The sequence below is a fragment of the Spinacia oleracea genome, chromosome 1, assembly GCF_020520425.1.
Source record: "Spinacia oleracea cultivar Varoflay chromosome 1, BTI_SOV_V1, whole genome shotgun sequence".
Taxonomy (NCBI): Eukaryota; Viridiplantae; Streptophyta; class Magnoliopsida; order Caryophyllales; family Amaranthaceae; genus Spinacia; species Spinacia oleracea.
This window is the reverse complement of record NC_079487.1, coordinates 117,537,095-117,564,397: the sequence shown is the minus strand read 5'-3', so window position 1 is coordinate 117,564,397 and position 27,303 is coordinate 117,537,095. Positions and strand designations below refer to the sequence as shown.

The following is a 27,303-nucleotide window of genomic DNA, read 5'->3' as shown; positions in this document are numbered from 1 at the left end:
TATTTTCATGTACTATAAATAAAACAGGGGTCAAAGTAAATTATGAGAATAGTGCAAAAAGTCAAACCGTTGCAAGTATTTCGAGACGGAGGGTATAAAGGTCGAAGGGAAGGTCTAATACAGTAATACGTATGGTCAACCCTATGACTCCTAATTAAGTAATTATTGATTGATGTGTTGGATTTCAGTTTTCGTTGGAAATCAATCCATTTATAGGTGAAGTGTTTTTCCTAAAAATTTGTGATGCACTTAACAATCACGGGAGTGTAACGAGTCCCACGACGAATCAAATCCAGATGGATGACACATGGGCAAAGAGTAGGACCAATTAGATTGAAGATTAGAGGCCCAGGGTGAAACGTTAAAATCCCATGTGCACAACCCCATTAACAGTCTTGTGAAACTCTGCAACACTCAACATGAATGAATGTCCTTCACATTTGTAAATCCGTTAAACCCGCCAACCTGTAATCCTGTATACTTAAACAAACAAACAAATATTATTGGCTTCCAGAACTCAGAAAATACAGGGTATTTTTGCAAAATGCTATTGCTCATTTGCTGGTTGGAGAGAAGTCACCTTCTTTCGTTTGCTTCGTCAATCAACTTATCACCTTTCCTTTTCCTTTGCTAACCCCCACTTCTAATCTTATTATTATTTGAATTTCTTCTTCAATTTTCCCCATTTTTATACCCACATTTCCACATATTTCTTGATTTCACGTTCTTTTTTCTGGGTTTCCAAACCCAGAAAATAGGTAACGTCTTTGTATTCGAGGTTTCCAGGGAAGCTTTCTTAGGAGTTTCTATTCATTAAGGTAAGGTGTCCTTCATTCTTTGTTTACAAGTTTTCTTTTTCCACCAATGTAGGTGTTATGTTATCTTACCAATGGTTTTTACCAATGTAGGTGTTATGTTTATCTTGATTCATGTAGGCGACCCATCATTGGGGTTGAGGCGTTGTGTTACAGTCGTTGTTGTTGTTGAGATGTTGTTGTTGTTGTTGTTGTTGTTGTTGTTGTTGTTGTTGTTGTTGTTGTTGAGGTGTTATGTTACGGTTGTTTTGCATAATGTTTATAATTTTCTGTTGTTCTGTTTCATATTTGTAGATTACAGAATATGTATTGGTTCATTCTTCATTCTTTGTTTATCTTTGAATATACAAGAAAACATTTACCATTTGTTAATAGAATTGCAATGTTGTCGATTATTTTCATGTTTGTTTTGGTGGGTAGACATTAGTACTATTGGATTCAAGGGATTCAGCCTTATAGAACTCTGCTTATAATCTGCTGCGTTGATTTCCTGTTTTGATGTACAACTTTATTTATAAATTGGTTGGTGAAGTTCTTGATTTGATATGCACATTATATATTCGAATACGAATTAATTAAATTTTTGAATACAGAAATGCTTGGAGCAGATATGAATGAAGAAAGTATAGGGAAGAATTCAAGCCATAGTGGGAGTTTAAGTAATTTCAAAAGAAGCCTTAAACAACAACAACAACATGAATCACCAATAAGTCCTCTAAGCCCCGGAACTCCTAGTATTGGGTCTATTGATCTATCAATTCTTAATGTTGTTGACAACTCAATTGACCATTTATATCGAAACATTTGTGATATGGAAAGCTCTGACGAATCCCAATCAACACATAGCTTCACCAGCTGTGGTAATGAATCCAGAATTGATTCTGAGCTCCGACATCTTGTTGGAGCTGATAATGTTGTAGAAACTGAGGAGGATGTGAAGGAGGTTGTTGTGGAAGAAAAACATGATCAAATTCCACAAAGTATGAAGAAGAAAAAGAAGAAAGTAGTGACCATTAATATGGTACCAAAAGTGGAGGGAGAGGCTAATAATAATAATAAGGATGCTGAAACTGTGATAAGTGAGAAGCCTCCTATAGGCAAGAGGAATACATCAAGAAGAAGATCAACTTCATTTGAAGATAGGAATTTCAAAAGTCTGAATTCTCTTGCAAACAACCCGGATCTAGGGCCGTATCTACTAAAGAAGGCTCGGGATATAGTTGCATTGGGAGACAACCCGAAGAAGGCATTTGAGCTTGCCCTTCGAGCAAAGAAATCATTTGAGAGTTGTGTTAATTTTGGTAAGAAGCCTAACTTAGATTATGTAAGTTGTTTGCATCTTTTGGCTTCAATGCATAGCAATGCAGGCAAATATAAAGAAGCTGTTTCTCTTCTAGAACATTCCAACGAAATTCCAAACATTGGCTTAGGACAAAACCATGCTCTTGCAAAATTTGTGGGGTGTATGCAGTTAGGTGACATTTATGCAATGATGGGTCAAATAGAGAAGGCGGTTAACCTTTACAAAGTCGGGTTGGAGATTCAAAAGGAAGTTCTTGGAGATAAAGACCCTCGTTTTGGAGAGACTTGTCGGTATGTAGCAGAGGCTTATATTCAAACACTTGAATTTGATGAAGCTGAGAAGCTTTGTAAAATGGCTTTGGATATCCATAAAGAAAATGGGTGTCCACCTTCAGTTGAAGAAGCTGCAGATAGAAGATTAATGGGTTTAATTTGTGAATCAAAGGGAGATTATGAAGTTGCACTTGAACATTATGTGTTAGCAAGCACAGCCATGCATTGCAGTGGACAGGAATCAGATGTTGCAGCTGTTGATTGTAACATTGGTGATGTATATTTAGCCTTGGCTCGATATGATGAAGCAATTTCCTGTTACAAAAAAGCACTCACTTCTTTTACATCTAGCAAAGGAAAGAATCATACATCCGTTGCTTCGGTTTTTGTTCGTTTAGGAGAGCTTTACAACAAGGTTGGGAAATTCAGTGAGTGTAAATCATATTGTGAAAGTGCCCTTGAGATTTACTGTAAGCCACCACCTAAGGGTTCCAATATGGAGGATATTGCAAATGGTTTGACTGATCTTTCTGCTATCTATGAGTCGATGAATGAGCTTGATATGGCCTTTAATCTACTGAATAAGGCACTTGAACTACACGGTAATGAGGCGTCACAGAAGAGTAAGATTGCTGGAATCGAAGCTCAAATGGGCGTGTTAAACTTTATGCTAGGGAATTATGAGGATTCCTATAACTTCCTTAAAAGTTCTGTATTGAAGTTTGAGGCTTCTGGGGAAAAGAAGTCTTCCCTTTACGCAATCACTTTGAATCAACTAGGGCTTGCCTGTGTGCAGCTCTATCAAATTACTGAGGCTTCTGAGCTTTTTGATAAAGCCAGGAGTATTTTGGAAAAAGAATATGGTTTGTTTCACCCTGATACTTTAGGGGTTTACAGCAATCTTGCAGGCACCTATGATGCCCTTGGTAGGTATGTATCCCATCCTTCCTCTCTTGGATATTATGAAACTTTGATTTATTTTTTAAGAAATTTCCACTTTGTAATTTCTCTTAATACATTTTCCTGTATGTAAAACAGATGGGATGATGCAGTTGAGCTGTTGGAACTTGTTGTGGTGATGCGAGAAGAGAAGCTCGGGACAGCTGATCCAATCGTGGATGACGAAAAGAGGAGGTTGGCAGAGTTACTAAACGAAGCAGGGAAGGCGAGAAGAAGATATTCTAGGTCACTGGAAACCCTGTTTGACAAAAATCTGCAGGCTGGTCTGATAGGTACAAAAAATCAGTTTTCAGGGATGTAAATAACTTTCCTTTCTTTCACCAACTCAAGAGAAGATTTTCTTCAGAGCAGCAATGAGGTTAACTGCAATGAATATGTTTAAAAAAGATTGCTGTTTCTCAAGCTACAAGTGATGTTTTAGCCATGAGCTGTTTAACATAGTTTATGAGATTTTCGTCCCTTTGTTCCTCTCATGTACAGTATAGTTATATTTGTATCAGAACTCAGAAGTAATGGTCAAAATGGAATGTTCCCCTTGTTAGGAGGGGTTCCTGAAATGTATTTTCGCCGTACCTTCGTAATGGAAGATGAAAATGGAAATGTCATTCTTTTATTCTTTTTCAGATTACTACCAGCAGTCTTGTGAAGATCATGTGAGCATTTTAAAAGCATTAGTTTCTAATTTTCTTCTTAACTAGATGTGGAATAGCTTATGTTCTTACATACCAAGGTTTACAATTTGTAAAGATGGTTTCTTAAATCTGTGGATTTTCTTGTAAGAGTCCTTGGTGGAAGATCTTCATATATAAGACAACATTATGTTGGCCTGAGAACTTTTCTTTTTGATGGAAAACTAGAATAAATAAAAAATAGCCTTAGAGCTTGATGAGAGTTCTTACCAGTTACCATTGATGTGAGTGTTTTGAGAGTTATCGAGTTGTTGGAGTCGCAGAGAGTTACTAGGAAATTTCTTAACATAATCATCGAGGCTTCAAATGTATTTGTGCAAAAAATCAGCCCAGAAAATCATGCAACTTCTGGTGAACCTTGGCAAATACATAAAAGTTGATTTGAAAATCAACTTAAGTTGGTTATAAACAACTATGATCATTACTCTGTACTTCACTTGATCTAAAGGGCCAGAATAAGACTATCCCTCATGGCAAGTGTGCAGATGCTTGATACAGAGGTCTTGTAACGTGTAAGCAGTAAGAGACACTGGTCACACGGAGCACCAGGCAACCTAGATCACTTTGACATAACCCTGATAAATGCCGGTCCAGAAAAAATCAATATATGGTACGGTTGGTGTGTCTACAATCTACAGAACTGATATCATCTGATGGGACTGAATCTGCTTCTTGGGCTGTTAGTTCCATCCAATTGCTCCGATTCTCTCTATAACTTCTCCTCCTACAACTGTGCAATAGCTCTCTTTTTTTTATTGCGGAAGAGTCTACAGTTATAGACTTGGAAGTTGGAACAGAACTTCGTGTGCTGTAACAATCAGAATTTTTCCTTACTATTTCTCTTTTTGTTTCGGAGAAACCGAAGCCTGCTTAAACATCACATATAACCATTGATGAAAGACCAGGGTCAGAAGCTCCACTTATTGTAGCGCCAAAGGCTTTAGATTGCTGTAACATATTTAAAGCTCGTTCTGAGACCAGTTCACCAGGAATCATTATTGGAATACCGGGAGGATATGGGCATATCAACTCTCCACATATCTTTCCAATTGCATCTTTGATATTTACCCGTCTTTTCTTTGCAAAGAAGGCCTCCCTTGGAGTGAGTTGAATACTGATATCATCAAAGGGCTTCAGATCAGCAAGCTTCATTCCCTGCTTTTTCTTCTGATGTAAGAGGAAAGATGACGATAAAATCTTGACCCCTAAGACTAACCGGTTGACATGCTCTCTACAAGTTCCTGGAGTAAATGGAAATGTAACAGAGTGAGACCCAGAGAGCTCAGATATTATTCTTTGATCCTTAAATAAGAAGTCATCAGCTTCATACCCACTGAGACCAAGATCATAAAAGCCAAGAGTCACCCGTAAAGGGTCAATGGCAATAAACTCAGACAAGTTGGGAAAATCAAGGACCGAGATGCCTGGGATCTGTTCCATGATATTTTTAGCTTCAATTGCTAGATGGATAGCATTTTCAAAAAAAGCCGATGGGTTCTCTTTGAGCTGAGCTGCAGCAGCATCTAGTGAGGCTAAAAGCAAGTAACTTGGGCTAGTACTCTGTAGTGTTTGAAGACATCTGCAGAGTTTTTCCCTGTCAACAAGTTTCCCAGATAGATGTAACATCGATGATTGAGTAAGAGAGCACAACACTTTATGAGTGGATTGAACAGCCACATCAACCCCTTGCTGGAGGGCTGAATCAGGAAGCATTGGGTGAAAACCAAAGTGGGCTCCATGAGCCTCATCTACGATAAGAGGAATATCCCGTGTGTGACAGAGATGTGAAATCTCCTTTAAGTTGCTACATATCCCATGATAGGTAGGGGAAGTGACAAAAACAGCTGCTGGTTTTTGGCCTTTCATTTCCAATTCCTTGATTGCTTTCTCTACCTGTCATGAAAACTGAATTTTGTTACAAAATAATCATCCCATGAACAGAAAATTCTGCACTAGAGCTATTTTAATCCTACCAGGAAAGTTCCAATCAGCAGTTTGAACTTGCCTCTGATGGAGAGACAGCAGCAGCGATGTCCCAGTCACAATCATAATGAGGAAAAATATACTTCGGTACCACTCCACACAACACCATTGCAGAGATTGCTGAAATGTGGGAATTGCGAGGGAGAATCAACGTATCTCCAGGGCTGCAGATAGCCATGATAGCTGCTTGGATTCCACAGGTTGTACCTCCTACAAGAAACCAGGTTTCTGATGCCCCAAATATTTCAGCAGCTTGCTTCTGTGCTTCTAGAATAGGACCTTCTGGGGCAAATAGATTGTCAAGCTCGGGCAGCTCAGGTAAGTCATGATGGAAGGGTCTTTGACCGATGAGCTTGGTCAATGAGGATGGAGCCGCTCTACCTCTGTTGTGTCCAGGGAAATGAAAACTTGCAGCATTTTCTGCAGCAGCAGCTTCTAAGGCAGTAATTAGTGGGGGCAGCTTCTGCTGCTGACTCGTCTCAGGACGGTAAACCTTTGAATCATTGTTTGACGTTTTCCATAATCCTCCATGTGTGGACTCCTCTTCCTTACTATGTGTCTCAAGGAAGATACTTTCCTGCAAGATAATAATAGCATAGCAACTTTGAACTTCTGCGTAAAATAGAAGGAAGGATTGCATCTTTAATAGAGGTAAACAGCTTTATATTATCTCCATCTAGCAGTTTAGGACCTAATTTCAGAACATTTTTCTCCTTAATCATGTAGAGTCTCTCATTTACATCATCAGAATACACAGCTGTTCCAGCAAACTAGTCCACGATCTTAATCTTACCCAGAAGTACAAACAAAGAGCTCAACAGTGAACAGAACGCTAACAACCCACTAACCCAGCATGTCAAAGCACTTTTCTTATCAACTTTAATATCAAATTTTTCTGTAGGCTACCATTTCTCCATTCTATCTCCCATTATCGCATATCTTTAGAACATAACGTATTAGGGCGACGAACTTTCTATTCTAGTATTCTCAATCAATAGAATGATCTGAAAATATAGAAAACAAAATATAATGCTAAGTTCACTTTCCTTCACCGCATAGGCAGTGTTGGATCGAAATACTCATAACTTTACCACATCACAGTACTAATTTAGGGGCTACTTTATTCTGATATGGAATGGCTACTAACACAAGCAGCCTTTTCTGCTATTTATTGCGTAACGGCCAAGAGTATTTTGTCAAAGGACCAACTCAACCAAAAGCTTAAACTGATGGTTGAAGCCCCAATATTACCCTCACATGAAAACCCTTTGGGCTTGAAGTGTGGATGCAGCATAGGCCTCCTCATACCTAGCGCGAAATATTCCACTTTGAAAGGAGGGGTGGATGAGATTCGAACCCGTGACCTTTGCGTCACGTTGGCTCTGATACCATTTCAAAGGACCAACTCAACCAAAAGCTTAAGCTGATGGTTGAAGCCCCAATATTAGTTTTATACTCTATCATATTTGCACATAGGACCTGGCAACCAATAACCTATGTCCTCATTACTAATCAACTCCCAAGCCCTAAAAGACTGATTTGTGATTACAAAAGTAAAATCAAATTGATCAATTTCATACATAAACTAATTTTTTGATCATCCTTTACTGGTTCTATCAGACTTAATACATCCAAAACCCTCAAATTACATAAACCCAACTTCAAACACTCATAAAACTTTCTCTTAAAAAGGCAAGCATCGGTGTAATTCGGAAAATCAATACTCCGTCTTTCTCAATTCAACAGGCAACATTTCTATTTCCAAAAGTCCCAACACAAGGACTAATAGGCCATTGTCCATATACTTAATACTCTTACCAATTTTGAGTTAGATGCAATATCATAACAAATGTTTGTACCTCTAATCAAGTGAATGTGGCCGATTAAAGTGGAAGGGACAGTATTAAGGAAATAAACGGTCTAAAAATATGAAAAAGAAGTTACTTTGGAATTGCTATGAATCTTTGAGGTTGAACGGCTAGTTGGAGAAGAGCTCCGGCTGCAGAATTTGATACAGAAATTCTGTTTGGGAAGAGAGAGAATGAGCATGGTGAAGATTAAAGCAAAAAATTAATGGAATTGAGAAAAAGAGAGAGAGAGAGACAGCTTACGAATTGGGGGAAGAGCGAGGAGATGGAAGCCATTGCCGCAGTTTGTCTGAGCTATGAGCTATCTATCTCCCGGACCCGGAGGCAGAATATGTTTGGCTCCCACTCTTTTCAATCGGATAACTCAATACTCAACATAGTTGTGGGCCTTGATATGGTCGCTCCAAACTGGTTTCTTTTGAAGGTTGGCCCAAATAATGCCCAAGGGTATGTGGCCCTGTATAATTATTAATATATAGATAGGTATGCACCCATCTATATATGCATATGCAATGAAACGACTGTGTTTCATCAATAAGAAATCACGCGCCTATATCACATACCCATTTTCTCTCACCTCAAACCTCCGCCCATTTTCTCTCACCATTTTCTCTCTCATCAAAACCTCTCACTCTCTTTCCTCCATTGATGCGCCGTCGTCGATATGATGTGCTCACTCTTTCCTTCCGCCGCTAACACCTATTCCGATTTTCTTCCACCGCTGCCGACTATATGCCGTCGGAAAATATTGTACTTCTTCGCCGATCTATTAGTGTTCTTCGTCGCGACGCTTGAGAGGCTTCCTACCTACGACGATATGTTGTCCAAATTGAGCGGAGATTGCTGATGATTGCACCGTCTTTCGGCAGAGAGGCAGGGCTTCAAGCCGTAGATCCAAGACTTTTTCTCGTTCTCGCATTGCCATTGAAGGTAACTAATACTTTTAAGTTTTAACCATCTCCTCCTTTTTCTTTCCCACAATTTATGCGTTTTTATGCACATTAATCTCACATTTTTTCTAGCTTCATCATTTTCTATTAGTATGGCTGCTTCATGTTTGTTTTGATCAGATTCATTAATTTATTGTTCGATTGATTTTAAATTTCAAGTATTAAAATAAATTAATTAATTAATTAATTTTGTTGACTGATTTGGCTTTCATCTTTAGTTATGGGAGTGTTGCAAGAGGGAGAGGTGTGCTCATGGTGCCAATAATGTTTTGAAGAAAGCTATATTGATTGGTGTGGCATGTAATTTCTATTTCTCTTTCATTTCCTTTTATTTTTGTCGATTAATTTCTGTATTTTTGGTGGTTGTACTTGTGATAGTTATTGCTGAATATTTATTCACAAATAATAATATTTTTGTGTGATGTTCAGTTTTTCAACTCTCGTGTTCAAATTATAAAGGATCATGTTCAATTTTACACAAAATCATGTTCAACTAAATTTAACTACATTTGTTAATTTTGATATTGTTATTGTTGGTGGTATTGTGGTTAGGATTGTTGTTATGTATGATAGTTCACAAGTAATAAGATTTTTGTGCGATGTTTAGTTTTTCAACTCTCATGTTCAATTTATAAAGAATCATGTTCAATTTACACAAAATCATGTTCAAATAAATTTAAATTGTAAAATTAATATATGTTCAATATTTTTGTGTGATGTTTAGTTTCTCAACTCTCATGTTCAACTTATAAAGAATCATGTTCAATTTACACAAAATCATGTTCAACTAAATTCAACACTTTTGTGTGATGTTAATTATTTTTATTTTTTGAACAATATATGATGTGATTATCTATCAACTATGTTTTGCACCAAAAACATCTATCTAATTATGTAGTTTGTGTAATTGTGAAATGTTAACTCAAGTTGCATTGCTTAACTTTTGGTTGTGATATGGATTAATTTCATTAATCATAGTAATTATTATTAGCTTCATCTAATTTACGCTGATAATATTGTTGAACAGATATTTTCTTCTTTAGAAATGATTAATTTGCTACTTTGTTAGTCTTGATTTTGAGTGATGTTCAGTTTTTCAACTCTCTTGTTCAACCTATAAAGAATCATGTTCAACTTATAAAACTATAATATGTTCAATATTTTTGTGTGATATTCAGTTTCTCAAGTCTTATGTTCAACTTATACAAAATCACGTTCAACTAAATTTAACTTATTAAACTAATATATGTACAATACTTTTCTGTGATGTTCGGTTTCTCAAGCCTTATGTTCAACTTATACAAAATCATGTCAACTAAATTTAACTTATAAAACTAATATATGTTCAATACCTTTGTGTGATGTTCGATTTCTGGGTTTGTAAATTTAAATTATTGTTAAAATATTTAATACTCGATTCTGGAGTAAATGTGTTTAAATCAATAATAGGTGACTTTTTTTAGTTTCTAAAAAAATCACCTATTAATCTTGTTTATGTTCAATTTTTAAAACTCAATGTTAAGTTTTAGAAATTTAATGTTCATACTATGTTTGATATCATGTCAAGTTCATTTTTAATTAAAAACAGATGATCATTAATTCTTTACTAAAATATCATGTTCAGATTGTATAAGCATGTGTTCATTATTCTTTACTAAAAATTGGCACTCTCTAAATATTAATGTTCAGTTTATAACTCATCATGTTCAATTTATAAAAGACGATGTTTATAAAAGATGATGTTCACAAATAAGAAAACTTTTGAGTGATGTTTAGTTTTTCAAGTCTTATGTTCAACTTATACAAAATCATGTTCAACTAAATTCAACTTATAAAACTAATATATGTTTAATACTTTTGTGAGATGTTTAGTTTCTCAAGTCTCATGTTCAACTTATAAATAATTATGTACAAAATCATGTTCAACTAAAGGCAAGCAACAACAGTAATAAGAAAATGTTTATTATTCTTTACTAAAAGATAAAAAGTGGCGCTGTCTAAATATTGTCATGTTCAGTTTATAATTCTTCATGTTCAACTTATAAAATATGATGTTCAATTTATAAAAGATGATGTTCACAAATAAGAACACGTTTGTGTGATGTTCAGTTTCTCAAGTCTCATGTTCAACTTATAAATAATCATGTTCAACTAAATTCAACTTATAAAACTATGATATGTTCATAAATAAAAACAGTTTTGTGTGATGTTCAGTTTCTCAAGTCATATATTCAACTTATACATAATAATGTTCAACTATAACAACATTATGATTTTTCTGCAGGAAGGAAAAAATTAATATGAATGCGCCAACAAAAGAGAAAAAAACGATTTAGAAATGGAAGATGTGGTATTAAGAGAGGCTGCAAGAATTGAAGGCGGAAGCAACAAGAAAAAAAATCTGCAAATAAGGAAGCCGATAGAAAGAGAAGAGACCGGTGTAGCGAAAAAAGTGGAAGCCGAAAGGAAGCGGAAAAATTAGAAGCATATAGAAAGAGAAAATAGGCAGCAACAACTAAAATAGAGGAAATATATAGAAAATAAATGACATGTTCATAAAATTAATTTAAATGTCCATTTGTTTGTTTATTATGTGTGCTTGCAGCTTACTCAAATAATGAGATGTTTTTTTTTGGAAAACAACCGTGATAAAAAGTTTAAAAAAAATGAAATTTAAAATTTTAAAATTTTAAAATTAAAATTTAAAATTTAACACTGAAAATAAAAAAAATGAAACAGGAAGGCTGAAACTTTCAAAACGAAGCATTTGAAACGCATATGCATGCAAAATTGCATGCATAGCTATGCAGCCAAAAATTTGGGTGGCCCTGTAGGCTGTAGCCCCTAACTGGTGTATCCGTGGCCAATCAGCTCTGGCTGTACCCAAAAAACGACGCATCTGTATTATTTGTTCTTTCTTATGGTACAATTTGTTCTTTCATGATTTTTTTTAAATTCATCATAAAATTGTTCATTGTTGTATTGTTTGTTCTTTCTTCTGGAATTTTATGTTGTTTTTTTTTTGTTGAATTATTTGTTTTTTTTTGTTTATTTGTTTGTTTATAATAATCATCTGGTTAATTTTTATAATGAAATTAAGTTCTTTATTGAACTTTTATGTTTTTACAAGCGTCTATATTGTTTGTTTGTTCTTTTTGTATTGTTTGTTCTTTCTTGTTGTAATGTTTGTTCTTTCATGTTGTTTTTTAAAATTTATCGTAAAGTTGTTCATAATTGCTGTATTCTTTGTTCTTTCTTGTTTATTTGTTTGTTCATAATAATCATTTGGTCAATGTTCATAATGAAATTGTTCATACCATTTGTATTCTTTGTTCTTTATTGTTCTATTACTGAGCATCTTTTAAACCCTTGTTCTTTCGTTATAACCTATTTGTTTTCTTTGCATGATCATCATTTTCAAATCAATAAATGTTCATTTTTAAATGAGTTGTGATCATCATATTCAAATCAGTAAATATTCATTTTCATTTTCAGCCTACAAAGGTAGAGCTACCCCGACTATGTCTTCATGAAAAAATGCGACTCACATCCGAAAGTGGGTGTTGGATTATCTCGGGTTCTCGATTGACCTTCGTTGTCTGCTCGACTCCTCTATTTACAAGTCAATTTGTGGCTCTACTTCCTTCCTTGTAATAATGAAAGAGAGAAACTCCTCGGTTCCCTAATCAATTGACGACATTCATGCATGATGTGCCCGTCAATAACAATAAAGTATTTGTGAATAATTGTGTGTGAGATTTATCTTATTGATTAATAATATCGGGATAATAAATCATGTAACACGCAAATTAAATCATATTGTACGGGATGATTCATTTTTTCAGAGCAAGCACAACAGTCTAGACGGTTGTACTTATTCTGAGGGGGCTAGTTGTACGGGATATTCCCGTGAGCTAATTTAAGTACAAGGTCACATACTCTCTTGAGCCCAATTAAGGGTCCCAAGGCCCATAGACTCAAGGCCCAAACCATGTAACATAATTGGTCCATGACCTAAATCCACAAAACCCCTATAAATACCGGTTTATGGGGGGAAGGTAAGGGTCTCTCCTCCATTCTCACACTCTACTCTCTACTTTCTCTCTCTATATTATCTACTGGATACTAATGTTGGGCGTCGGAGGCCCCGATCTGGGGAACCTCCCCCGGGCCCGGGGTTCACTTTGCAGGAACTCACTCCACACTCAAGATCTCGGAGCCCGACTACACCACCTTTTTCCAATACCCGACTACTCCACGAGCTCGTTCGCAGATTGCGTCACCGGAAGAGAACAGTCAACCTAAAAAGTCAAGGGGGCTAGTCGGCCTAAAAAGTAAAGGGGGCTAGTCGGCCTAAAAAGTAAAGGGGGCTAGTCAGCCTAAAAAGTCAAGGGGGCTAGTCGGCCTAAAAAGTCAAGGGGGCTTGTCAGCTTAAAAAGTCAAGGGGGCTAGTCGGCCTAAAAAGTCAAGGGGGCTAGTCGGCCTAAAAAGTCAAGGGGATAGTCAGCCTAAAAATAAAAATAAAAAATAAAAATAAAAAAAAAAAAATCAAGGGGGCTAGTCGACCAGAAAAAGAAAATTTAAGATAGTATTTTTTATCTGCATATTTTCACCTCATAAGCAGGTTACATCGGTTCTGAAGGGGCTAGTCAAATACCATACATAATCGAAGCACCTACCCATTCTGCGAAAATATACAGATAAGTGGGCTAGTTGTATGGGAGTCATTCATCTTTTTTCAGAGCAACTGCAGCAGTAAACGTACTACAGTTACTCTGAGGGGACTAGTTGTACGGGATGATTCAGTTTTTCAGAGCAAGCACAACAGTCTAGACGGTTGTACTTACTCTGAGGGGGCTAGTTGTACGGGATACTCCCGTGGGCTAATTTAAGTACAAGGTCACATACTCTCTTGAGCCCAATTAAGGGTCCCAAGGCCCATAGACTCAAGGCCCAAACCATGTAACATAATTGGTCCATGACCTAAATCCACAAAACCCCTATAAATACCAGTTTATGGGGGGAAGGTAAGGGTCTCTCCTCCATTCTCACACTCTACTCTCTACTTTCTCTCTATATATTATCTACTGGATACTAATGTTGGGCGTCGGAGGCCCCGATCCGGGGAACCTCCCCCGGGCCCGGGGTTCACTTTGCAGGAACTCACTCCACACTCAAGATCTCGGAGCCCGACTACACCACCCGATTCCAATACCGGAACACATATCTTATTGATTTATAATGTCTGCGATAATAAATCATGTAATTAACACGCAAACAAAATCACATCTTATTTATCAATAACGTAGCAATAACATTTTATTTATTTATTTATCAATAATGTAGGGATAACATTTTTTTTTGACAAGAGTAGGGATAATAATTGATGGAGTAATTAACATGCAAACTAAATAACATTTAAACATCACATATAAGTATCGAAGACAAAAGAGGATCAGAAACCCCAACAAGTTTAACACCCTCATCTTTACATTGCAATAAAATCTGTATAACTCTTTCCGAGATCACCTCACCCGGTGTGGTAATCGGAATACCAGGTGGAAATGGACATACCAACTCCCCACATATTTTCCCGACGGCGTCTTCAATACTCACCTTTTTCTTCTTAGCAAAGAAAGCCTCTCGTGGAGCTAATTCCATCTTAATATCAATCCACGGTTCGAGATCAACTCGTTTATTTATTGAATGTGAGAAAGTGTGGGACCTTTCTAGGTTAAAATTTGGAGACGATATAAAATTCTTAAACCCCAATATTAGCCTATCTACGTGTTCTTTACAAGTTCCTGGACAAAACGGTAATGTTATAAACCTTGGTCCAGGGAGCTCTGAGACTACCTTTTGATCCATAAATAAGAAGTCATCAACTTCATAACCCGAAAAGCCGAGATCAAATACTCCGACAGTAACTCGTAACGGGTCGATGTTAGGGAAATCCAAGATGGTGTAACCTGGGATTAGTTTGATTTTATGTTTAGCCTCCATTGCTAAATGGACCGGGTTGTCGAAAATAGTTGACGGGTTTTGGCTCAATTGAGATGTTGTAGCATCCAATGAAGCTAAAAGTAAAAGACTTGGACTAGTAGTTTGAAGGCTTTGAAGGCATTTGCTGATTCTGCCCTTGTCAACAATAGTGTTGGTTTTAGAGACATGTAACATTGATGACTGAGTAAGGGAGAATAACACTTTATGAGTGGATTGTATAACCACATCGGCGCCTTGCTGGAGGGCCGGTAAGGGAAGTGATGGGTGAAAACCGAAGTGAGCGCCGTGAGCCTCGTCAACAATAAGAGGAATGTTGTGGAGGTGACATAGTGTTGAGATCTCTTTGAGGTTGCTGCATATGCCATGGTATGTTGGGGATGTTATGAAAACAGCACCCGTTTTTAAGCCTTCGGATTTCAGCTCCTCTATTGCCTTTTCAACCTACATTCGAAGAGAGATTGCATTTTGTTGTTACTATGACAAATTATATACGTACCCTGCATGCTACTACACTTGACAAATAACATAGATCGGTGCATATATAAGTGGTATGTAAATCATCAAATACTTCGTACTAGCTACATACTACTCCCTCCGGTTTTTTTTCCTTCCAATTTGGAATCTTGATACGTACTATTCACAATGGAAGAAAATCTTTTGAATTATATTCAATGTATAAGAAAAAATATAGTCATGCGGGGTCTTGTTTAATCCGTCTCAATGAGTAAGTACTTTAACAATATGAAAAAATTATAATTTTTAATAACACATAATTAAAGATATTAACGATGTAAAATATGCATTGACAAGTGTACGTGCCAAAGAGAAATGGAAAGAATATTTAGGAACAGGGATCTTTTACCAAACTAGCTACTTTTACAATTTTATTTACCAAAATGGCTACTTTTAAAATCTATTTACCAAATTAGCTACTACGTATAATTTATTTACCAAAATGACTATTTTCATTTTGTGGCAAAAACAATTAAACTGGTTTTGTTTGGTGCATTTTTTTAGTATAGTTAACCGGCTTTTGGGGGGTTTAGTTATCTTTTATTTTTGTTTACTTTATAATCCCAATTAATCTTTCTTTTGAATTTGCCCATAAATAATATAAAATGTTGCTTTTGATGGTTTAATTTTGATACATACACGATACAGCATAGTAATACTTTAAGTTCATTTTTTTTTACCCATTTTAATATTTTAATTATGTTTACTTTTTGACAATATAAACTTCAATGGTCGGATTTTTTTTTATTATGCATGCTTGTTATGACGCATTATCTTCTCAAGTTACACACTTGCTACATATTTCTTGCTCCAATGATAAGTTAATTATTAATTAATTATTTTAATTAATTTTTATTCAATTCATAGTTTCAACTTAATAATGAGAAATTACAGTAATTTAAAAAATAAAAAATTACAATTGAGTATAGTAAGATAGTGGTCCGACTTGTAGGGATAATAGACGCAAAAATTTGCATTGTTAGACGCATTTATTGCACGCGTTACTTTTCTCCTTCATGTCACTTTCACGCACACGGTTTTAGAGTATGTTAAGTTCTTGGTTGATCGAGTTTGCCAAGCAAATTCGTTTAACACAACGAATTCGCGTAGCTAAGAGATCGGATTAACAATATCTGCAACAAGGTTCAACTAATTTCTTTATATTTGTAATATTTGCGAGCAAGTCTTTTAAAAACTTTGAAGTTGCTAAGAGGCTAAAAATATAAGTAAATTGTCAATCGGTTCATTAATAAAAAAATTCATATCGGTTCACTGTGTAAAAAAATTAAACCGGTTAATTGGTTTTAAAAAAACTCAAACCGGTTTATTGGTTTTTAATTGAAAGTAAAAAATTAGCTACTTTTTTTTTGAAACTAATTAAAGAATAGCTACTTTGGAAAATACAATTTAAAACTAGCCGTTTTGGTAAATAAAATTTTAAAAGTAGCTAGTTTGGTAAAAGATCCTAGTAACAGAGGGAATACTATGAATAATGAAAGCAAAAGTAGTTGATTAAGTACGAGTATCAACCAATAACAGAGATGGGTGCATATATAAGTGGTACGTACATAAAATATTTTTTTGCAGAATTGAATGAGGCACAATACGAATTACAAACTAGTTTTTGGGCCCAGGCGATGCCCGAGTTACTATATTAATAACATTCACTTCTAGTTATATGTGTTTTTTTTTCAATAATAACATGAAACATCTAATAGCTTAGTGGTAAAAAGCTTTATTATTTAAACTCTAGGTCAAGGGTTCACTTTCTCATAGACGCCTTTTAATATATAGTATAGATAGGTGGGGGAACGATGATTCAAATCTTTTACCTATTATAAAATGTGGATTATTTTACAATGGCTACAACAAAAATGTATATAGTTATTGTAATCTTTAAATCTAGACCATTGGTATTTAGCATTAAATCCAGACCATTCAGGTTGGATAAAACAAATATAATAAATATTACATCAAAAAATTGTTTTAATTTAATTGAAAAAAAAAATAAGAATGTCAATTTATAATAAGTTACATATTATTCCCTCCGAACCTAAATGTTATTCCCGTTTGTCATTTTACGCGGTTATTAAGAAAAAAGAAACATTATAAGATTAACTATTATTAATGTAGTTTTATGGGGAATTGTTGCTTTTTGATTCCATTTTTACAAGAAAACAAAATAGTTGAACCAATAGAATTTTAGGAATAAAAATGTCAACTCATTAATGCATCCAAACTTAAACCAACCAATGAGACTACAAGGTTTTTTATTGATAAACCAATAGAATTACAAAGTTAAAATTACAAGGAAGAGATTAAAAAGGAAATAAAAGAAATGGGAATATTATTTTGAGACACTAAAAAAGGAAACGGGAATAACATTTAGATTCGAAGGGAGTAATTCACTTATACAATATCATGGCTTCTTCAACCTCTCCCCAATGATTTCTTTGATTTTGAATTCTTTACCATTTTATTTGTGTTTGTTCTTATAATTTTAATGCTCGAAGTTCCAAGAAATCAAGTGGAAAGAAAAGAATTGTTGATTTAATGGAGGTTTAAATCGTTTAATCATGGACGTTTAGATCAAGACCTCGTTAATAGTGGTACACAAATTTTGAACAAATAATTTTAATTCATGATGAAACAAGTGCTCACTTAATTCAATTTTTGGCGATCACTTTTATAGTTTTACGTTCAACTTAATTTACATAATTCGAATATTTCTTTTTAAAAAATTATTATTATCTACTTTTTCTTACACCCACTGCTCATACATTTTTTTATAAAAAGCACTACGTATCAACAGTCGGTCATTTGAAGCGTTGTTATTGTGCATGTACTCTGTTTGTTAATAGATGTATCGTTTTGACTTTTTCACGTTTCAAATACTAACTTTTATCACGTTTATTATATAAATATTACTCCGTACCACGTTTAGTATATAAATAAGTACATATATCATTATTTGATTGTTGTTGGGTTAATCTCAGTTTTCAATGTTTAAGTTTTAAAATATCAACTTTTGTAACTTTTACTAGTATATACTCCGTACTTAAAGATATTGATGGTTAAAATTTTATACTTTATATTTATAAAGGAAAAGTCAAATGATGCATCCATTAAGAAACAGAGAAAGTACTCCATATGATATAGCCAGTGCATGTAAAAACAAATAATATAGAGTATACAAAGATTTGATTAATTTGGAACTTGCCTGAGATGGAGAGACTGCAGTAGGAATGTCCCAATCAAAATCATATTCAGGGAAAATATACTTAGGAACCAACCCGGATAAGACCATGGCAGAAGTTGCCGAAACGTGAGAATTACGCGGTAGAATGAGAGCGTCACCGGGACTACAAACACCCATTATAGCTGCATGGACTCCAGAAGTTGTACCTCCAACAAGAAACCATGTTTTCGAGGCCCCAAAAACCTCCGCTGCTTGGTTTTGTGCTTCCAAAATAGGGCCAATTGGAGTAGATAAGTTGTCAATCTCGGCTAAGTCATAAAGGAAAGGTCTATCACCAATGAGTTCAATCATTGACGTTGGTACTCTTTGACCTCTAAAGTGTCCTGGAAATAGAAAACTTGCTATCTTCTCTTCTCCGGCTGCTTTCAATGCGTTCACTAATGGAGGAGACTTTTCCCATGTTGAACCATCAAGCCGAAAATACTGCATGTTCAATTCTGTTAAGATCTGACTCGTGAAACAACATGTGTGAGAGTCCCACATTTATAAAACATTGATAAGGCCAAGGGTTACTCCCTTATTACCATATGGTTTTAAGGTGGAACCTCATACGGTCTTGTCAAGCGAACTCTCTTTCTCAATGACGTGTGAAGCCCAGGCCCGTATTTAACAAATTCAATCAAAGTTATGCATATATTGACAAACGATCCAAAACTTGTAATCTAAAAGAATATGATAGAAATTTGAGGACGCATGCGGAAGTTTTGGTGGATCTCAATTATATAACAAAATTGTATTGATAAAACTTGATTACATTAATAAGAATTGTACAACAATATTTGCGAGAGCTCATGTCTCTCACTTATCTCTTTGGTAGAACTCTTGTTTCTACCCCTCACTCATATTTTTGTGGGAGCTCTCTTGATTTGCTCACCCCTAAACCTATGCAAATACAACATATTTATAGTTGTTGTATTATAGTTTCTACATTCTTCTACTCCCCTCATCATCTAGATTTTTCTTACGATAATTCTAGACATTTTAGTTACTAAATTTTTCTAGGTATCTCCTAGATATTTCCTAATATTATTCTAGATTATAATTTACAACCACATATTTCTAGATTTTTCTAGATTAATATTTAACAGAATACAACAAATTAATTAACCATCACATCATTCTTAGAAAATAGAAGTTGTCCTTACTCCGATCCTTACCCCTTTTAGGATATCGCCTTGCTGACTCTTTGGCCTATGGATATTACTCTCCTGCAATATATTAATTAATCATTATCATTGTAATTGAAGTGAATGGGCAGTAATTTCTAAATAGCATAACTTCATCAAAGGCAATGAGCTTATCTTACCTCCAGCATGCTGCATAATATTTTGGGGGTAATATTTGGACGAGCCTGATGCATCATAGCCGGCGGCCAAGAACAAAAAATATTAAAAATTCAGAAACATGCTAGAGATGAAAATAATTGATCGAATACAAAATTTGTTTAGGCTCCGTTTTATTCTATTTGTTTTGTCTGAATTTATCTGAAAAATAGATATTGCCTGAAAATAAATTTATTTTTGTGTGAAAAATGTATGAAAACAATTTATTTGTTCTTAACTTATATTATTTGAACTTATATCGACTTATTTTGTCTTAAATGAGTCAAAATAAGTCGAACATAATAAAGCCTTAATTAACTAGGTCGCGATTACCATTCGTTTATTAGCTCGCGATTATCGTCCGATCCGGAATTAGCACAACACCGTGATTCTTAATTTGCAGTACCTAAGAATGAGCAAGATGGAGGGAGATAAGTTAAGCAGAATAAGAGGGAAGAAAAATAGAGTGAAACTGAAACATGTTGTACGGACGTACTAGTTTCTACTTTTGGATGATTCATTAATAATGAGCTGATTACTTGTTTATATAGAGAAAATTATGTCCCCCAAGGAACGAAGTAAAATTATTATAATTTATAAAATAAGATCGACATCACTACAAGAATGTGTATCTTTAACGACAACCTAATAACGATGGGTCAAAATGTCCGTCGCAAAAGCTTTTTGCGACGGGGTTAACAACCAAACAAAGACGGGAACAACCGTCGCAAAAGCTTTTACGACGGGTTTACGACAGGATTTTCCATTAATGACGGCCCCCTTTTATGGCAAGTTCGCGACCCGTCGTTAATCAACGATTATTGGCCTTTAGCAACGGGATTTCTCGTCGTTAATGGTACAACTTTTTGTAGTGCATGTATCATGAATGTACGTAGTTGGCGAGGCGACTAATTTATAACTTAAGAGGTTGGCGAGGCGGCTAACTGATAGTATGTGTTTGTAACACACACTAGTCTTATATGCACGCGATGCATACGGGAGTATATATATAAATCTTATATCCACGCAATACGTGTGAGATAATAAATAAAATTACAATTATGTTACTACAATTAATCACCTCAAATAATAAGTAAGAAAAAGTTATTTACAAAGTTCGATCATCTAAAGAAAAAAAAATTCCTATAAAATATATAAATGAACCATTCTTAAAATTGTTTGCTTACAACGTTGTTTGGAGTTTTGTAGGCAGTGGAGGAAAGTCAGGGGCAATTGAAGCTCCTCCGCATAGGAAAGGGGTGGTCTACAATACTGGGGCACACGTCTAGAAAAGCTTCAGGGAGGTGGGATCCCATGAACTCAAACTTGGTGTCACTTTCATTTTACCTAAGAATTTTTCATATACTATATGCTTCTTCCGTACAAACCATTATGTTTGTTGCTACTAAAAAATTAGAGCACAAACTTGAAGCAACAGTCATCCAACTTGACATCTAGAATTTCTTTGCAATGCAACACATTGTTGCTTTAGTAACCAACAAAAAAGGATCTCTACACTACTATAAAAGTTGGAATAAGAAACGCTGAATAGAAAACGCTTAAGTTTGCTAAGCGTTTCATAGAAGTATAGAGTACACATTTCTAATATAACAGTTGTGTGAAGAAAAGAATAGAGTACGGTTACTTACATAACCGTCTTGTATTCTATTTTCTATAATAGTTGTGTGAAGAAAAGAATAGAGTACACATTTATAGGAAGGAAATGAAGGGAAGAGGAAAGAAATATAAATGACAACTTTTAATTTTCTCTTTCCTGTCAAATTCCTCCAATTTTGGGAGGAAAGGAAACTGAAATTTTTATAAAGAATCTTTCCTCTCATTTCCTGTCCTTTCCTATCAAATCCTATGTAATTTATCTAACCAAACATGAGAACATAATAAAACCATTTTCTTTCTTTTCTTTTCCTCCCAAATCCCCTCAACCAAACAAAGCCTTAATGACTTAACGTGATTTTGTATGTTACTTCATATCGCACCGGGTTAGCCGGTTAGGTAGTGCCACCGTAGTGGCGTTCCGTTTTTCAAAGATCGTAACTTGCGATAAATTATTTGTGTTGCAAAAATAACATGTCAAATATTCAAATTTTAAACTATAAGTTTTCCAACATAAATGCAATATTACTAGATTTAAAAGAAATAAAAGGGTAGAAAATCTGGTTTTGTATCCTGTAGAGTTCTAAAATAACTCTTCAAGGTAGAGTTTGAGCAATATCAACCATTGAATGAAAAATCAATGGCTCATTTATTATCTTTCAAAAATCCCTCATATTTTTTCTCATCAATATTCATCCCGTGATTTCCCCTTCTCACTAATATGATCCATTGATTTTAAAGTTTATGGTTTAGATACAACTCTACCTTGTAGAGTTTTATTAAAACTCTAGAGGATTCAGACTCAGAAAAAGTCGTATAATATATATATATATATATATATATATATATATATATATATATATATATATATATATATATATATATATATATATATATATATATATATATATATATATATATATATATATATATATATATATAGAGGAAGGCTCTCGTGAGAACACTTACTTACGGTGAGAACACTTTTTAATAATGGCGTTTTCGTAATTATTATCTACAAATATCCCAATATAATTATTTTTTAACCATTTTTTTCATTATTTCCAGCCCTATTTCTCTCTCTTCGATTCCCCTTTCTCTCTCTCCTTTCGAACGCTTCTCTCACTGCTCAGTTCGCTGCTCGCCGCCGCTGCTCGCTGGTCACTGCTCGCCGTTCGCCGGACGCCGATCGCCGCTTGCCTGTGGCCGCTCGTATCTCGCGGTTGTGGTGGCGATTGTTCTCTCTCTTCTATTCCTCTCTCTCTCTTCTCTTTTCGAACACCACCACATCCGGCCACCGCTCGTAGCCACCATCAACATCCGGCTCTCCGATCTCCGCTCGCCGCCACTCGCTGCTTGCTGCAAATATAATCGCCGGTGGCAGCGGTGTTTCTGGTGGCCGCGAAATCGAACCAGAACACCACCACCAACAGCCGCTGCTCGCCTTCCGCCACTGCAGTAACTTAAATTGCCGGTGGTTATGGTCGTGGTTCGCGAATCATGAATCGTTTCAATCGCTGGTGTTCGAAATCGAAATCGATTTCAATGAGCAATTTCGGTAAGTTTTTTCAATCCTCCTCCTTTCTCCTCCAATTCGAAATCAATTTCAATTAGTACTTCTCAATTCGAAATCAATTGCAATCGGAAATATTCAATCGAATCACTGCTCGCGGTGGAAATTTTAATCGATTGTTCGAAATCGATTTTTCAATCGGCATTCTCAATTGATTGTTCGAATTTTTTATGATTTCGTGGCTGAACTGATCTGAGGTTACGAGTTCAGTTATCGTGGCTAAATGGAAGGACTAGGTTTGCTGGTTGTTTGCGGTTAAGAGACATTTCCGGAAAATGTATTCGGATCTTGAAAAATGCAAATATTCGAACATGCTTGAATAAATTTAGAACATGCTTGAATAAATTTAGAACATGCTTGAATAAATTTAGAACATGAGCTTACAATTTTAGAACATGATTGAATAATTTTAGAACATGAGCTTACAAATTTAGAACATGGTTGAACAAATTTAGAACATGGTTGAACAAATTTAGAACATCGTTAAATAAATTTAGAACATGCTTGAATAAATTTATAATATGCTTGAATAAATTTAGATCACGAGCTTACAAATTTAGAACATGGTTGAACAAATTTAGAACATGGTTGAACAAATTTAGAACATCGTTGAATAAATTTAGAACATGCTTGAATAAATTTAGAACATGCTTGAATAAATTTAGAACATGCTTGAATATAATAAATTTATAACATAAGCTTACAAATTAGAACATGGTTGAATTATTTTAGAACATGCTTGAATTAATCTAGAACACGAGGTTAAAAATTTGAACATGAGTTTGAAAATTTAGAACATGGTTGAATAAATTTAGAACATGGTTGAATAAGTTTAGAACATGGTTGAATAAATTTAGAACATGAGTTTGAAAATTTAGAACATCGTTGAATAAATTTAGAACATGTTTGAATAAATTTAGAACATGCTTGAATAAATTTAGAACATGCTTAAATAAATTTAGAACATGAGCTTACAAATTTAGAACACTTCCCTTATGTAAGAACACTTCTTACGGTAAGAACACTTTTACACTCTCAATGTTCTAAATTTATTCAAGCATGTTCTAAATTTTGTTAACCATATTCTAAAATTATTCAAAAATGTTCTAAATTTGTTCAACCATGTTGTAAAATTATTCAATCATGTTCTAAATTTATTCAACCATATTCTAAATTTTCAAGCTCATGTTCTAAATTTATTCGACGATGTTCTAAATTTGTTCGACGATGTTCTAAATTTATGCATGCATGTTCTAAATTTATTCGACCATTTTCTTAATTTGTTAAACTATGTTCTAAATTTATGCATGCATGTTCTAAATTTATTCAACCATGTTCTAAATTTAGAACAAGTCAACACATATACATATATAAATGTTCTAAATTTTCAAGCTTGTGTTCTAAATTTATTCAAGCATGTTCTAAATTTATTCAAGCATGTTCTAAATTTATTCAACGATGTTCTAAACTTGTTTAACCATATTCTAAATTTATCCAACCACGTTCTAAATTTATTCAAGCATGTTCTAATTTTATTCAACCATGTTCTAAATTTTCAAGCTCATGTTCTAAATTTTCAAGCTCATGTTATAAATTTATTCAACCATGTTCTAGTTTTATTCAAACATATTCTAAATTTGTCCAACAATGTTCTAAATTTAGAACATGGAACCTAGTCAACACATATACATATATACATGTTCTGAAGTTTCAAGCTCATGTTCTAAATTAATTCAAACATGTTCTAACATTTATTAAACATTTTATAAATTTATTCAACCATGTTCTAAATTATTCAAGCATGTTATAAATCCAATCAAGCATGTTCTAAATTAATTTAAACATTTCTAAAATTATTAAACATGTTATAAATTTATTCAACCATGTTCTAACTTTATTCAACGGTGTTTCAAAATTTATTCAAGCATGTTCTAACTTTATTCAAAAGTGTTCAACATTTATTCAAGTATTTCTAAATCCATTCAAGCATGTTCTAAAATTATTAAACATGTTATAAATTTATTCAAACATGTTCTAACTTTATATAAACATGTTCTAACTCTATTCAAGTACGTTCCAAATTTATTCAAACATGTACTAATTTTATTCAACCGTGTTCAAATTTTATCCAAACATGTTTTAACAATTTAACATCATCAAACAGTGTTCTAAATCCCGATATACGCTCAAACGAGATATGATTCGCAACCACCAAAATTGAAATCGATTTTAATTTTTAAATTGAAAAATCAATGATTAAAGAATCGATTGATTTTAGAATCGAAGTAATCAATTGATTTTAGAATCGATTGATTTTAGAATCTCAGAAAATATCAATCGACTGATTTTAGAATCGAAGAAATATAACAGAAATTGAAATCGTAATCGAAGAAATCTAACAGAAATCGAAATCGAATTACCAGCATTAAAACGATTAGAACACCAGCGATTTCGATTTCGAATTCTGGTTTGACGACTACGATTAGAACAGATTTCGATTTCAAACAACATCGAGTTGCTGCGACCGGCGGCGATTGAATTGCAGGGATTTCATTGTTGCGACCGGCGGCGGTGGCGAAAGGAGAGAAACGGCGGCGGAGAGAGGTGAGCAGCGGCGACGGAGAGAGGTGAGCAGCGGCGAACCACAACCACCGCCACCATCACTTATTTCGCCGGATTTCTGGTTCGATTTCGCTGCGTGGAAGAACACCGATTGAGAAATCGATTTCGATATTGAAGAATCGATTGCACAATCGTTTGAAAAATCGATTATGAATTGAGAAATCGATTTAACAAACGATTGAGAAATCGATTTCGAAAATTGAAGAGAGAGAATGAGCGCCGGAGAGAGAGGAATTGAAGAGATGAGCGCCGGAGAGAGAGGAATTGAAGAGATGAGCGCCGGAGAGAGAGGAAGCGAGCACCGACCGCCGACATACGAGCGGCGACCGGCAAGAACGAACGGCCACCGTTGGTGGTGGAGAGAGAAAAATTCTGAATCTAGAAGAGGAAGTGAAGAGAGAGAAAGAAATCTGAAAATGGAGAGAGAGAAAAATAATTTTTTTTTTTTGTTTTTAATCATTTTTAAAGGTCCAGATTTGTTAAAATCGATTCATTTTGGGTGGTTAGATTAGAAACAATCCAACGGTTAAGAAGGTGTTCTTACCGTAAGGAAGTGTTCTCACCGTAAGAAGTGTTATAAAGGAGGCATATTTGATGAATTATTAGAGCGCTACCTAGGATTACTATTGGTTTCGGTCAATGAAAAATAAGATTTCTAATTTATTTTTGAATTAAAAAAATTCAAGTGCCACGTAGATAATTAATTAGGTGTCACGTAGATATTTTAATTAATTAATTACTAATATATACAACTCCATCAAAAATCAAACACTCTAATAATTAAAAAATAATCTAAAATAAAACTCATCCAAAATCAAACACTAATCTAAAATAAAATCCAACCCAAAATCAAACACTAATACAATATACAACTTCATTCAAAATCAAAAACTCTAATAATTAAAAAATAAATCCAAAATGAAATTCAATCCAAAATCAAAAACTAATCTAATAGCAGTTGGTATGTATAGAACTGTTATTTTAACTTAACAATGTAATAGAATCCGTACATCGCACGGATTAATGTTTTGGGCTGCTAGGCTGCTACCTATGTTAACATCATTTATGTACTTTAGGGTTCAAACTATTAAATTAAACTAGGGAGTATTTTTTAAAGTTTTTAAAAAATAACCAATAGTCCAATACCGATCAATATACCTGGATCTATTTCTAATCTAATCTAATCTAATCTAATCTAATTTATCTAATATAACCTAATCTCTCTCTCTCTCTATATATATATAAAGGAAGCAAATTTGCTGAATTATTAAAGCGTCACGTAGGAAATCTAATGGTTTTGGCCAATGAAAAATAAGATTTCTAATTTTGTTGTTGAATTAAAAAAATTGAGTGACACATATATAATTAAAGGTGCCATATAAATATTTTAATTAATTAATTACTAATATGTACAACTTCATCCAAAATCAAACAATCTAATAATTAAAAAATTAATCTAAAATAAAATTCATCCAAAATCAAACATTATTCTAAAATAAAATTCAATTCAAAATCAAACACTAATCCAGAGCGCCACTTAGGAAAACTAATGGTTTC

General features: G+C 34.4%; 3 protein-coding genes across 4 annotated transcripts; 1 reads left to right on the top strand and 2 right to left on the bottom strand.

Moving 5' to 3' along the window:
- Positions 1–391: 391 nt before the first annotated feature.
- Positions 392–3,981, top strand: LOC110783969 (protein KINESIN LIGHT CHAIN-RELATED 2). Its single transcript, XM_021988379.2, has 3 exons — positions 392–818; positions 1,409–3,320; positions 3,429–3,981. Exons 2-3 carry the CDS (start codon positions 1,411–1,413, stop codon positions 3,649–3,651), a joined length of 2,133 nt encoding a protein of 710 aa, XP_021844071.2. The 5' UTR covers positions 392–818; positions 1,409–1,410; the 3' UTR covers positions 3,652–3,981.
- A 325-nt stretch (positions 3,982–4,306) lies between these two features.
- Positions 4,307–8,311, bottom strand: LOC110783970 (uncharacterized). Of its 2 annotated transcripts, XM_056841328.1 has the most exons (4): positions 8,134–8,301; positions 7,967–8,044; positions 6,041–6,599; positions 4,307–5,928 (listed from the first exon to the last, which is right to left on the bottom strand). In XM_056841328.1, the coding sequence occupies exons 1-4, from the start codon at positions 8,164–8,166 to the stop codon at positions 4,910–4,912; spliced, it is 1,689 nt and encodes a 562-aa protein (XP_056697306.1). In that variant the 5' UTR covers positions 8,167–8,301; the 3' UTR covers positions 4,307–4,909. The 2 variants fall into 2 exon arrangements, with proteins under 2 accessions (XP_056697306.1, XP_056697308.1); XM_056841330.1 differs by lacking the exon at positions 7,967–8,044 and having other exon boundaries at positions 8,134–8,311.
- Positions 8,312–14,194: 5,883 nt separating this feature from the next.
- Positions 14,195–19,465, bottom strand: LOC110784006 (uncharacterized). Its single transcript, XM_021988417.2, has 2 exons — positions 18,577–19,465; positions 14,195–15,284 (listed from the first exon to the last, which is right to left on the bottom strand). Exons 1-2 carry the CDS (start codon positions 19,096–19,098, stop codon positions 14,259–14,261), a joined length of 1,548 nt encoding a protein of 515 aa, XP_021844109.2. The 5' UTR covers positions 19,099–19,465; the 3' UTR covers positions 14,195–14,258.
- Between the last annotated feature and the right edge of the window lie 7,838 nt (positions 19,466–27,303).